We start from the raw sequence: 14,733 nt of genomic DNA, 5'->3' as shown, positions 1-14,733 counted from the left end.
TTTATTTTCCAGAATACAATTAATACTTCCAGAAATTCTTTTCCGGAGAGCAATCACTCTTTCCTGTCACATGGAAAAAAATTTCGAGTAACTTTTTGATGGGGTGACGCAGAAATTTGATAGTGTTTAGGAAGAAATATCCAAACCTAAAATGGTTGTAGAAGATGTCCAAGTCCATTTTTTTTTCACTAATTATTAGGTGCTTTTTTTTTCTTATGCATCCTCATAACTTCTAAGTGCACTCCCATATCCTCCATAATTTTTAAAATACCATTTTACAGTTTGTAAAAGCGATTTCTAGATTACCTTTTCCGAAACAAGCTTTTTAATAGAATTCTAAAATAGAATTTTTGGAAAACACGTTCTATAATACATGAAATGCATTTTGAAATGAGCTTTCTCAAATATAATTTTTGGCTCAAATATATTTTTTGGAGTGAGTTTTGCTGTCTGAAACAAGCTTTTGAAACAAATTTTCTAGAACATAAGAGATGTAGTTCGAAAGAGAATTTCCATAACAGCATTTCCGAAACAATTTTTTTTGGAACATATGTAATACTTTTAAAACGAGTTTTCCAAAAACAAAAATCTTTTCTTTTTCCCCCTCCCAAAGAGTGTAACGATGATAGAGAGCCAATGTGCAGTTGGATGTAGTGGTGGTAAGGGTACTTTAGTCTTTTCTTATTAATATGTGATGAAGCTTATAACTTAAGAGTGTAGGAAGAAAAAGCCATAGTTATTTTTAGGAGAATAAAAGCCCATCTTTGTTTTGGCCCAACAATGCCTTCTTCTCCTCAGAGTACAACAACAATGGAGAAAAGAAGGTATAGTTGGAGGCAGGTGATAGCTGCCATGGTGATGACGGTGAAAGTGGTGGTAGAAAAGGCTTGGAATTTTAGTATTTTTCGTATAATTATGCAATGAATGTAGTAACAGCGAGATGCAAGAAGGAAAAACCTTAGTAGAGTTTTAGAGAATTAGGTCTAAATCACTTGTGTCATGTTTGGTGTTATTTCATTAAAATTTTTTATTTAAGCTTTGTCAATCATATAATCGAGTTCAAATTTGTTATATTTATTATTATTTAATTTATTTAGTGAGATACTCATAACACCATTTTTTAATTATATTTATTTAGTAAAGTGTTCGTAACTTTATTTCTATTTATATTTATTATCCAATTCATTTAATTTATTTAGTAAAGTGTTTATAATTTCATTTTTGTTTATATTTATTACTTTTTTTATTTAATTTATTTACTTGAGAGGTTAACCTCATTTTTATTTTTGTTTATTATTTTTTACTTTATTTCATTTATTTAGTGAGATTATGTGTCAAAAATCAAAAGTTCATGGGTCATCTATCTAATTGATTATATATTGTTTATGATCATATGCAAATCACTGAAAAAAAAAGCAACAAGCTCAAAATTAATATCATAACAAAGTTGAAAATGCAAATACTGGTATGAGTGTTCAGAAAATTCAAAACTAATTATTTACTTAACGTTCAATAGATGTACCTTTATTATATTCTAAATAATAATCCTTGTACTCATGGTTATCGAACTCGCGAGTTAACTCGGTCGAGTTTACGAGTTCACTCGGTGCTTTCGAGTTAACTCGTAAGTAAACTCGTTTTTGGTGTGGGATCGGTAGAATCGGTGATAGACTCGTTAAACTCGCCTGAAATCGCGAGTTGAGTTCCGATTTTGCGAGTTTGAGAAGATATTTTTTTAGGACAAACCAGGTTAGGTTTTTTGAGCTTTCGTTGAACCGATTCACTCACTGCTTTCATTCTCACTGTTCATCTCCTTTCTTGCACTCTCGCCGTCAATCTCATCGTTCAATCTCACCTCTGTCGTGCTGTCGTTCATCAGGTTCGCCCTCTATCCTGTCGTGGATCTCGCCCTCTATCACACCTTCCTTGTCGTCGTTCAATCTTTCCTTCGTTCGCGCCGTTCGTGTCGTCTTCGTCGATCTCGCCATTGCCGTTGATCTCGCCGTTGCTGTCAATCTCGCTGTCGCAGTCAATCTCGCCGTAGTCGTCTCTGACCGTCAATCTCAACTATAGAGCTCACGGGTTGCATAAGTGTAAACCCTCTGCCACATATACTGTTGGTGATGTTTAAATTGATTTCATGTTTTATTACCAAAGCATTTTACAGCACAATATTAATGGGTTTCATTTTATAGCACCGCCCATTCATTTTATTTTTCAAAAATAAAATGTTGCACACTGGACTGTTGAACAACCTTGCTGCTACAATATTTTAAGCTGTTCGACATTTTCTTTTTTATATTTGTAGTGAAAAAGTTTATCTTATTATGTCTGGAAACGCATCAAACTCGGTAGAAGTTAATCCAAGTGCATCTTCAACAATTAAAAGTAGAAGTAAAAATATTCTGGGAAAATGATGATGGAGATGATGATGCCATTGTTAGAGGATTAGACATAGAGACTTTAATATTTCAATTTATGTTTTTCAATAATAATATTTCTATGAAAAACATTTCTATAAATTTATATTTTTTTTTCATGTAAAGTAAACTCTTACGAGTTTACGATTCGAGTTTACTATTCGAGTTTACTGGACTCTCACGAGTTTACGTAAACTCTCGAGTTTGACAACCTTGCTTGTACTTACTTATCCTTATCATCCAAATATATTTTAGAATAAAGAATGTGTATCATCTTGTACATACAGTTCATGTAACTGGATTGTATGGTATTATGGGTGTCTGATCCTTACGGACTAATTAGAAGGATACAATTCATAAACCCCGCATGATGGGTGGAAGGTTTTGATCCTTTTGTTTTGGGACCATAGGTTCTCATCATATTGCAGTAGGAACGTTCAACATGTAGGGAAAATATTGATATTGATTCTAACAGTATTGTTGCAGTCTTTTCTATAACTTTTGTCGTTGTTGGAACTATGTGTTATGGTTCAGAACCAATTCCCATTGAATTTTTTGGTCTTACTCAATATCAATGGGATCAAGATACTTTCAACAAGAAATATATCGAAGATTTAGTGCTTGACTAGCTGAAAATCAAAATTTATTAAAAGCTTGGTCTAAAATTTCCTAAAAATGAGCTTTTGCTTGCCAATTGATCTTCTTGCAAAAATTAACTTATTCAGTACCAACTAAGTACAATATACCTGAAGAATTCCTTTGGTAGTAAAATCAAAGGTAATTGAAAGTTGTCCCGTGCCATCTATCCAATTAATTATATCTTGTCTATGACTGTCTGCAAATATTGATAGTAGTATTTAGAAAATTTAAAACTAAATAAAAATTATTTACTTAAGATGAAGCAGGAGTACCTTGATTATAGTCCAAATAAGAAGGTTGATAGTTACAGTCATTGCAATACTCTCCAACAGAAAACAAAGGGTTTGCTCCCTCAATATATTCTTTCACATATTTTGCTGAAAACCTATATAAACAATACAGACCAAAGGTATATAACATAATTAAGAAAAAAATAAACAGACAATGCAATACACTAATTAATGTCACATAATATCTTACCCTCTCACAAAATCAAATCGAAAATCTTCAAAACCAACATCATAACGTAACCCGCGAAGCTAGTTAAGTATGTCCTTTCTTACAAATTCTTTTGTGTGATCAATGTTAGGAAATCCAGAAAAAAGTTTGTTGCCAGTGTTTGGATTTCCCTGAAATAAACAAGTCAAAGAATATAATAATACGAACCAAGTATGAATTAAGATCTAACAAAAAGAATGTTATAAAATAAAGATTACTCATCTTACCAATCCTCCCAAAGATGATGTAACAACATGTTCATCCCATGCTAAAGGGATGACATCGAATCTATTGTACATTCCTTCATGTCCTTTGCTTCATCTTATTATGAAGCAAAGTTCTTAACTCATCTTCTGAACCATATCTAGTATTTAAAGAATAAAAGTTTTGAGAGATGTAACATGTTTGTAGTAATAAACTTAAATTAAGAGTTATCAAATAATTATTAATTAAAAGTGGTAGTGTTTATTGCAAAAGGAAAGAAAAGGTTAGGAAGTTACTTTTTTTTATGTTTTATAATCATTATAATGAATTATTTGTAATAATTGAAAGTATTATGGGTTATAGATAAAGATCTAATGTTAGTGTAAGGTCAGAGTGATATGAAAATACACAAGAAATATATTCAGAAATATCTAAGTGAGTTAGTGTCATCTTCTAAGATTTAGAGAAAAAGTTATAAGAAAATTAACTTTTAAAATATTTGAAAAAAATAATAAAAACATCACTGTCAACTTTTAAAGTACGTAACCTTCTGGTGAAAATGAGTCATAAGATGGTGGTAACCACACGGATGAAAATCCTGATTTAGCAATCTCAGGAATTTTAGTTCCTAAGAAATTCCACAACTTCTGATGTTGTTCATGAGATTTCCAGTTGAATCCCTGCATTAAAAATTGTTAGATATTAATTCTAATCCGTGCAAGTTCTAGTGATAAATACTATATTTTATTTTGTGGAGAGAGTATTAGTTTTCTAAGATAATGAAGTTTTACTATTATATAACAACGGTGGATCATACTAACACCAAAGAAGAAATAACAAAGAGGATATATGAAGGTGATCTTAGACACCAACAATCCTAGAACAGGATATGATGGTAAGTAATCACAGTGAGTTGTATAATCACACCAGTCTACATGATTTGGTCACATGGGTGGGTAAAGAAAAAAAAATTCACATAACAAAAAGTCAATAGGACATGGACAAAGACCAATACATGGGTAAATTTTTAAGGTAAAAAATATTATGCAATATTTTTTGGTATGACAAAAAATTATAGAAAATATCCAAACAAGTGAAAGTGATTAAAGTTTACCTGAAAAATTAATTCGTTTCCCTAGGTTATAAGATTACCTTATCACAAATCAACAATAAAGATTAATTAATAAACTAATAATCTCAAATACAATAAAATGATTGCAGTAGACTATGAAATTTTACATAATACCAAAAGATAACCACAACAAAACAAAATTAAATATAAATTATTTCACTCAAACCGATGAATATAGATTAAAACATTACTATAACATGATAAAAATGATATTTTATACCAGATATAATATTTCACTATTCAAAAGCAACCACATTAGCATCAAAGTAAATTCCAATCATTTCAATGATCATGTTCACATATAATTTTAGCCCCGTAATATCTCCAATAATGAAAACAGAACTAACACCCACTCATTGGAAACAAACTAGTATATAAAAGAAATTCCAAGAATCCAAGTTTCCACCACTGAATCATGCTTTGCTTCTTAATAATCAATTTAACACATAATAATCCATATATTGCTTAACATTACAGTATATGTAAACATATCCTTCCTAATTATAATTTATAAAACACTTAATAAAATACAAATAGTTATTCCACCAATTTATAATACATCAACCATCAATTCTATAAAACGTGACCTTAATTCAAAAGGTACTGCAGCTTGTCAAACAATTTCTGAACGAAACAACCAATATCCCATTCTTAATTCAATATCAATATTTTAATATTAAAAGTGATCCTTGCATCTGTTTTCCATTATCCAGACCTTTTAACATTACAACTCCATTCAATAATATTATATATATTACCCCTAAAAGTGTTCACAAATCTATAACACTAAAAAGAGCTCAATAAACATCTCTATATACCTGTGAATTACAAAAACTCATACCATCACGTCTTTAAAACACTCTGCCAATTTTATTTGTTACACTGCTATATATATAATCCAACCAAAAAAATGCACATAACCACCATAAATTTCCACTCCATATACTCATTAATAACCAAGACCCACCTAAAACATCCTCGCATATCATCCTTCTCGTCTTTAGAATGCCACAATACCATTAATATCAACATACCCATTATTTCATACCAACCAGAACAATGCCAGCTCAAACATAGGATCAATTTTTCTCTTTGTAACCAAAGCATACATTACTTCTAATTTTCCAGCTTATTATCATCTCAATTATAAAACCCAACTAAAATAACCAAAACACATAGTACTCCTATTTTTCCAAAATCACATTTTTAACAATTTAACCACTTAATAATAAAACCAATCCTACTCGCAAGACAAAAATGAATAGCAAGAACACCGAAATAAACACATTCAGTTTAGATGTTCATCATTTTTTCTTTCTATAACTACTTCAACCTACTACTGAAACACAACCCAACCACGTTCAGACGTTTAAACCCATTTCTCCTTATCACCTTTCTCTTTTATTTGAACTAAAATAGAGCATAGTTCCAGAACAACCTAAAAAAACGAAACAAGAATCAAACAACAAACACCAATCTCACAGATAACCACCAACTTCACAGATAATTTCATCTAAACAAAATTAAACGAACTAGCTCCCCATACCTGGAACTTAGTTTGTCTTCTCCAGAAACGCACCTCCACCAAACCCCGTAACTTCACGCGTCCTGTACTCAAACCGAAACGCTTCATAGCTTGCACCCTCTCTTCTTCTCACTCTTAAGCTTACTAGATCCTTGCTTTTTGTGCCTCCACCATTCTCCCACAGAAGCGAACACATTGAATTGGAGCTTGAAGTGGTCGCTAGCTCGAATGGCGGCAGAGTCGAGCGCCTGAAGCGTGCCCTGCGAGACCTTGAAGCTGCTATCCTTCAAGAGATTGAGGCATCATTGACGAGCAAAGTGACTTAGGCAGAGGCTCCTCCTAGCAGATAGATAAGCACTTTGTCAGGGCAATCACCACTCCAATTCCAACAATAAAGATGAAAGCCAAAATAGATCACAAATATGAATAAGCCAGAATACACAAAAATAGCACCCCGAAAATAGTAGTCCTCATTCAGAACAAAACTAACAACCTAAAACTGATTTTATTACCTTTCAAAATGGGGGAACGAGGTAACTCAACCGCCACTACAACTAAGGACGGAACGGCCACTACCGCAGCAAAGGACTCGACGACCACCACAACTCAGAACGAACCGACGACCGAAACGGCAACAGCGACCGCAACGACAACAACGACCGCAACAGCGACACAGATGAACCCTAGATGACGACGGAGACCACGAAATGATGATGAGCAGCGTTGCAGGAGATGCGTTCGTTGCAAGGATGAGCTACATTGCGGGAGTTGAGGAGAAATGAGGACGAGCTGCGTTCCGTGAAAAGTTTTAGGGAAAAGATGAGAGGTGCCTATGAAGGGAAATGGAGAAATGTGAGAAAGAACAGTGGAAATTGTATTTTAGTCCAGGGAGGTGAAAAACCTCTGCATAAAACAATTAAAACTCTCATTGTTATCAGCGTTTAAATAATTCTTTTTAACTATCTTAAATAATTTGTGGAGGATTTTCATAAATCTCACAAAAATAACTTTCGCAAAATAACAATTTTTTTTAGTGACTTTTGAATTGAAAATAGCTTTAAACAATTTTTTTGTACATAAATTTCATCTTTTATTATATATTTTTATTTAAATAAAACAATAATAAAAACATATAATAAAAAACTTATGGAGAAATAATAGATTTAGAAAAATTTGAGTGTAAAGGAGGAGTTAAAACAGTGGAGATTGTATTTTAATTTAGGGAGGTGAAAAACCTCTTCATAAAATAATTAAAATTTTTATTGTTATTTATTAACGTTCAGATAATTCTTTTTAACTATTTTAAATAATGTTAATTTGTGAAATATTTTAATAACCTCATAAAATAACAATTTTCTTATAACAATTTTTTAGTAACTGTTTTAGTCTTTTGAATTGAAAATAGCTTCAAACAAATTTTTTCTGCAAAAATTTTATCATTTATTATATATTTTTATTTAAATAAAACAATAATAAAAACATATAATAAAAAACTTACCAGAGGAGGAAGGATGACGGGATGAAAATGTTGCTGCGCGTAAAAAAACAAAAAAGAGACATCTTTAAAGAAAAATAATTTACAAATATTATTTTTACAAAATAGAATAAAAAACAAAAGTAATACAAAACTAAAAATAAATTATTTTACTCATCTTGAGTAGCCTTAGTCTTTTGAATAACATACCTCTTTAACTTTTGTTTAGCTTCAAGTTTTGAAAAGAGACTTTGAAGGCCTTGCTCTAAAAAAGGTGATTTGTAACTAATTATTATTCAAAGATCTAAAATATTGGTAGCAGTAAGGGAAATAATCACATTTACATAATAGTAAATAAATTATAAAATAGTAATCACAATTACATAAAGATTTAATATAAAGTAAAAGTAATATTTATTGATATACTTAAAATGGACCAATAATACTATTTAAATGAAAATTGAAAATAATAATCTTATTTAAATAAATATTTTTAAGGAAAAATCTAAAAATAAATTAAAAACTAAACAAAAAGAATTTTAAATACTGAAAAGGTTAGAAAATACAGATGAGGCCGATCAGTGGCTTCGTGATATGGAGAGAGTCTACAACGCCAAGAGGTGCCCTGACGAAAACAGGTTGTCCTATACTGAGTATCTTTTGACTGGAGAGGCAAGCCACTGGTGGAACAGTGCACGGATGATCTTGGAGGGAACTAGAACCCCTATCACATGGGACTTATTTAAGAGGAAGTTCTATAGGGAATACTTCCCTGACACTCTTAGATACGCTAAGGAAGTCGAGTTTTTGGAGCTAGTGCAGGGAAATATGTCGGTATCTGAGTATACTGACCGCTTCAAACATCTTCTTAGATTTAACACCATGACAGTGGATGAAGAGTGGCAATGTCGCAAGTTTGAAAACGGGTTGCGCGGTGACATCAAGCTCTTGGTGAGAGGTCACCGTCTGAGGGAGTTTCCAGCTCTTGTGGAGATGGCTAGGGATATGGAGAAGACAAAGAGAGAAGCTGAGGGATACCCGAGCCGTCAGGCCCAGCCACTGAGGGTTGGGGGACCAGCCATGTCTAGAGGTGGGTCCAGTTCCAGGAAGACACCATACTCCAGATCTTCTTCTTCTTCTCGTAGTTCTGGAGGATCTTCTCAGCCTTCTGTTCAGCCGAGCCAGTCCTCATCTATGAGTGGCGTGAGATGCTATGGATGTGGCGGTTCGCACTACTTGTCTTCATGTCCCCAGAGGACTAATTTTCGGAGGTGCAACCGATGCCACAAGGAGGGCCACTATGAGCGTGACTGCCCTATGGGTAGGAGAGCTACTTCCCAGCCACAGCATGCAGGGAGATCTCAGCACAGAGGTGGCATCAGACCTCAGGCCACTGGACGTGTTTATGCACTGACAGGGACAGAAGCAGCTAGCTCAGGTGATTTGATTTTCGGTACATGTGTATTGGGTGGTAGATCTTGCATGGTGTTGTTTGACTCTGGAGCGACACACTCATTTGTGTCTGAGACTTGTGCTAGAGAGTTGGGGTTACCAGTGAGAGAGCTACAGTATGACTTGACTGTATCTACTCCTACTTCTGGGATAGTGAAGACATCTACAGTTTGTGTTAGAAGTTCTGTAGTGGTTGAGGGGCGTCAGTACAAGGTAAACTTGATATGTTTGCCTTTGCAGGGTTTGGATGTCATCCTAGGGATGGATTGGCTGTCTGTCAATCGTATTCTCATTGATTGTGGGGAGAAGAAGCTAGTATTTCCCAATGAGGAGGATTACCCACCTCTGACTCTTGGTGTGTTGAGGCAAGACCTAATAGAAGGTGCATGTTGTTTCTTGATACTATCACACATGGAAGTAAAGCAAGGAGATTCTGACGTAGACCTCTCGGTAGTCAGTGAATTTCTAGATGTGTTTCCTGAGGAGATTCCTGGCTTACCTCCTCCAAGAGAGGTAGAGTTTTCCATAGACATTGTATCGGGAGCAGGGCCTATCTCTATAGCCCCATATCGCATGGCACCAGCCGAATTGGCCGATTTGAAAAAGCAGATTGAAGAGTTGTTGGAGAAACAGTTCATCCGGCCTAGTGTTTCTCCTTGGGGTGCGCCGGTATTACTGGTAAAGAAGAAGGATGGCAGTTCAAGATTGTGTGTGGATTATAGGCAACTTAACAAATTAACCATCAAGAATAAGTACCCTTTGCCTAGAATTGATGATTTGATGGATCAGCTACATGGGGCAGTTGTGTTTTCCAAGATTGATCTACGGTCCGGCTATCACCAAATATTAGTTAAGGCTGATGATGTTCAGAAGACAGCTTTTAGATCCAGATATGGCCATTACGAGTATGTGGTCATGCCCTTTGGTGTGACTAACGCCCCTGCCATATTCATGGATTACATGAATAGGATTTTCCGACCTTTCTTAGATAAATTCGTTGTCGTCTTCATAGATGACATTCTAATATATTCTAAGAGTGAGGAAGAACATGTATACCAAATGATGGAGAGCTGAAAAGAGTGATTTTAGAAGAAGGGCATCGCAGTCGTTTTAGCATGCATCCCGGCATGACTAAAATGTACCAGGACCTCAAGGAGTCATTTTGGTGGTCAGGAATGAAAGGTGATATAGCTAGATTTGTTTCCTCTTGCCTTACCTGTCAGAAGGCTAAGATAGAACACCAGAGGCCAGGTGGTATGTTACAACAACCTGATGTTCCTGAGTGGAAATGGGACAGCATTGCCATGGATTTCGTAACCCATTTGCCACACACTGTCAGAAAGCATGATGCCATCTGGGTAATAGTTGATAGATTGACCAAGAGTGCCCACTTCTTGGCAATTAAATTGAAGATGTCTATGCAGAAGTTAGCTCAGTTGTACATCAAGGAAATAGTTAGATTGCATGGTGTGCCTTCCAGCATCATATCGGACAGAGACCCCCGCTTCACTTCGCGTTTCTGGCAGACTTTACAGAATGAGATGGGCAGTAAACTCCAGATGAGTTCTGCTTACCATCCTCAGACTGATGGTCAGTCAGAACGGACTATACAGTCATTGGAGGATTTGCTTAGGACGTGTGTACTTGATCATTTGGGAGTCTGGGATGAAGTGCTGCCATTGGTGGAGTTCACACATAATAACAGCTTTCAAACCAGTATTGGAATGGCACCGTTCGAAGCTCTGTATGGGAGGCGCTGCAGGACACCTTTATGCTGGTTCCAGGATGGGGAGTTTGTGTTGACTGGGCCAGAAATAGTGCAACAAACGACTGAGAAAGTGAGAGTAATTCAAGAGAGGATGAGAGCCTCACAGAGTAGGCAGAAATCATATGCTGACAGGAGACGCAGGCCTTTGGAGTTCGAGGCCGATGACCATGTGTTTATTCGTGTGACACCTACTACTGGAGTAGGGAGGGCTATCCGTGCTAAGAAGCTTTCTCCCAGATACCTTGGGCCATATCAGATTACTAGACGCATCGGACCAGTCGCATATGAGATAGCTATGCCGCCCCAGCTAGCTAATCTCCATCCAGTCTTTCATGTTTCTCAGCTTCGGAAGTATGTCCCCGACCCCTCTCATGTGCTGGAAGCTGACACTGTACAAGTCAAGGAGGATCTCTCTATAGAGATGCAACCGGTCAAAGTAGATGAGAGGCTATCCAAACGACCAGATGGGAAAGCTACCACACTGATCAAAGTCATATGGGACAGTAGAACCGGCGATTCTACCTGGGAGAAGGAGGAAGAGATGAAAAAGTCATATCCTCACTTGTTTTCTGGTAAGTCCTAATTTTCGAGGACGAAAATTTTTGTTGTTGGGGAGAATGTAAGGACTTGGATTTGAGTCAGCAAAAAGGGGATGACAAGTGGCGAAAGATGAGAGGTTGAGCACTTTAAAATAAAATTACATTAGTTTGGAAACAGTGGATTTTAACTCATTCCTCTTTTCTGAGAAACCATTCCTCTTCCTGCAAGCTCTCTCCTCCTCCTGCATCTTCTCCCTTTTCCATTCTTCACTGAACCATTAAAATCTTGATTAGGTGCTGCCCCAACGATCGCCAAGTAGCGGGTGTTGCTCTTAGTCGATCAATTTTCCCTAATTTGAACCGGTAAGAAAACCCCCTTTCTCATGTGCCCTAGGGTTGTAAGCATGTGATTGAACTTGTTGCATGCAACCCATTTCGTTTTCTTCCATAATCTAGCTTCTATTTGGTGCTAAGATTCGTTTTCTATCATCAATTGATGATTTATAGGTGATTCTAACATTTGGAAAGTGCAAGCAAGTGGTCTAGGGTTCCTACTTGAGCTTGGTTGCCTACACTAGAGGTAAGGGGAGCTAGTTCTCTTTTTGGTTTTACTGCATGGCGTGATTACATGATGATTTTCAAATTGGTATGTTGTTGGAAGCAAAATTTTGAATTTTACTAACTTGAAATGCATGTATGGAAGTGTGAGTGCTACGTGAATGTGGTGATTGATGGATATGAACTGTTTGGGATGATTTTGAGTGATGAATTATGTATGTTGGAACTGTTTTGGGTGTGTAAATTTTGTTGTGGTGTTGATAGGAAGGAAAATCAAGTGTCTTAGGGTCACTTTTTGGTCATTTTAGAGGAAGTGAGGTAGGGATTTTGAGTAAATGAAGGCTGCAGTGTTCCTGGACTGTTTGGGCAGCCTAGACAAGTCCATTGAGACTTGTTAGAAGCATAACAGTAGTTGAAAACAGGTTCCAAGTAGTGGAATCGAATTTGGGTCCCTAAGTTGTTGAAGTTAGTGTTTTGAAGCTGGAAGTGAACTTTAAATCACTTAGAAATGGTAGTAGAAATGTTTAGGATCATTTGGATAAGTTTAATTAAGTCTAAAACGAGAATTAAGAGTCTAAGAAGTTGAGAAAAGTGGTTGGAAATGGTCAAGGGAGGTCCTGATACCAGTCTGCAGAATTCTGAGAATTCTGCAGAAATTCTGCAGAACGCGCAAACTGAGCGTTCGTCCATGTCGGAGTTGAACGCTCGGTCATGCCATGTGCTGAGTGACGTTCGGTCAAATGTGGGCTTGACTTAACGTTCGTCCTTGTCTAGGGAGCGTTCGGTCTTAGGGGATGATATTAATAGCGTTCGTTCATTCGGTTGCTTAGTCGCGTTCGTTCATTCGGTTGCTTAGTGGCGTTCGTTCATTCACTGGTTTAGTAGCGTTCGGTTAGTTGAAGGTTTAGTAGCGTTCGGTCAGCTGAAGGTTTAATTAGCGTTCGGTCAGGGGTTGGAATTAATAGCGAGCGTCCATAGGTAGTGGCGAGCGTCCATATTGGTGACGTTCGGCCTAGTGTTTGATCTCACAGCGTTCGTCCATGGGACGCTTGCTTTAACAGCGTTCGCCCTAGTGATATTGAGGCGTTCGTCCTAGTGATGTTAGCGTTCGTCCTAGTGATATTGAGGCGTTCGTCCGGGTGATGTTAGCGTTCGTCCTAGTGATATTGAGGCGTTCGTCCTAGTGGTGTTAGCGTTCGGTCATGAGGCTTGATATTGAAGCGTTCGTCCAAATGGGGTTCGTCCAAGGGATTAGGACGTTCGTCCAAACAGTGTTCGTCCAGCGGTGATATCTTCCTTCATGCTTTCTCTCATTCCAGTAAGCTTTGTTAATTAAATATTTCGGTTACGATTTATGAATGCATCTTCATGTGATCCAGATTGTTTGAAAGTGTATGATTATAAATGGTTTATGATGTACTTTGTTGATCCAAAAGGAATATTATGAGATTTAAAATGGTTGGATTGAATCGGAAATTTAGATCTCTCGGTGAGATCAGTTAGTGTATTGAATGAATGTAGAGGCTTCCATATGGGGGGTTATCCCTAACACTCCAACGGTCTTTCATTCTCACTTAGAGAGGATTGACGCGTGTGGTGGGAGTAGTGGGAGGTCCTAGGGTAGACGCTATCACTGGAGGTCTATTCCGCGGTAACGGATTAGCCTTGTGTATGGTCGGGTGGAACCCCTCGGCAATGGCTTTGCAAAGCAGTAGAGGCCATCACAAGTGCACAACCCGCCCCAGCTCTACATACATTCTATGTCCGGACGTGTCTAGAGTCTTAACATGATAGTATGCTTGTCTTAATGAGTTTTAAGAAATAAATGCTTATGTTTATGATGACTTATGTGTATGGATATTCTGGTAAATGCTAGATTGGTTGAAAATGAATTGTATGATTGTTTGAGACCTAGCTCACCCTTGCATTTGTATGTGTTGCATGTGTTTGCTTTCCCCTTGCGATGATCATCCAATCCTTTGGATGTGAGCGGTAGGTGATGATGTACCTTTGGAGCAAGCTTTGGAAGTTGAGGAAGACCCAACACCTAGTGCTTAGGATTTCTACCAGCTCTTATGTTATATAGCTTTTCATTTTGAAAGACTTCTAGCCTTCATCTTTAGCATGATCCGTATTTTGAAGAATTATGAACTCGTACTTATGTTTTAAAGTTTTCCAGTCAGACTTGGATAACTGTACTCCTTAATTCCATCTATTGTGTACTCTTAACTGCTTTCTATTATTATAATCGATGCATTCTACGTATATACTTTGTTATATATTTTGGGATGTCACATTTTTCACAAAACAATAATGCACAATATTTAGAATAAAATAAAAGCATCTCAAAACTTTATTTAATTATTCAAACAAAAAACACACTGTAAACGACTCTAAAATTATTTTGCAACATTATAATTTTTATTTTATTTTTATACTTTTACCTCTTTTTATTTTTTATTGTTTTTTATCAAACCAATTTTCACACATAAGTCCAAAGGAAGGAGGGAGTCCAAATCAAACA

At 36.3% G+C, this 14,733-nt stretch overlaps 1 protein-coding gene, 2 long non-coding RNA genes and 1 pseudogene across 4 annotated transcripts; 2 read left to right on the top strand and 2 right to left on the bottom strand.

Annotated features, from left to right (window-relative positions):
* Window positions 1-3,041: 3,041 nt before the first annotated feature.
* On the bottom strand, window positions 3,042-4,019 carry LOC108336393 (probable alpha-amylase 2; annotated as a pseudogene).
* Window positions 4,020-5,128: 1,109 nt separating this feature from the next.
* On the bottom strand, window positions 5,129-7,311 carry LOC108336394 (uncharacterized). Its single transcript, XR_001832858.2, has 3 exons — window positions 6,931-7,311; window positions 6,440-6,757; window positions 5,129-6,331 (listed from the first exon to the last, which is right to left on the bottom strand). It is a non-coding gene; the product is annotated as an uncharacterized LOC108336394 (long non-coding RNA).
* Window positions 7,312-8,486: 1,175 nt separating this feature from the next.
* On the top strand, window positions 8,487-10,418 carry LOC108337039 (uncharacterized). Its single transcript, XM_017573476.2, has one exon. The coding sequence runs from the start codon at window positions 8,487-8,489 to the stop codon at window positions 10,416-10,418; it is 1,932 nt and encodes a 643-aa protein (XP_017428965.1).
* A 1,381-nt stretch (window positions 10,419-11,799) lies between these two features.
* Window positions 11,800-14,488, top strand: LOC128197992 (uncharacterized). Of its 2 annotated transcripts, XR_008250775.1 has the most exons (3): window positions 11,826-12,014; window positions 12,159-12,231; window positions 14,206-14,488. It is a non-coding gene; the product is annotated as an uncharacterized LOC128197992 (long non-coding RNA). The 2 variants fall into 2 exon arrangements; XR_008250774.1 differs by having other exon boundaries at window positions 11,800-12,014; window positions 12,159-14,488.
* The last annotated feature ends 245 nt before the right edge of the window (window positions 14,489-14,733 follow it).

The sequence above is a fragment of the Vigna angularis genome, chromosome 7 (assembly GCF_016808095.1).
Source record: "Vigna angularis cultivar LongXiaoDou No.4 chromosome 7, ASM1680809v1, whole genome shotgun sequence".
Lineage (NCBI taxonomy): Eukaryota > Viridiplantae > Streptophyta > Magnoliopsida > Fabales > Fabaceae > Vigna > Vigna angularis.
Note: the sequence above shows the minus strand (reverse complement) of the source record. Positions and strands in the feature narration are given on the sequence as shown.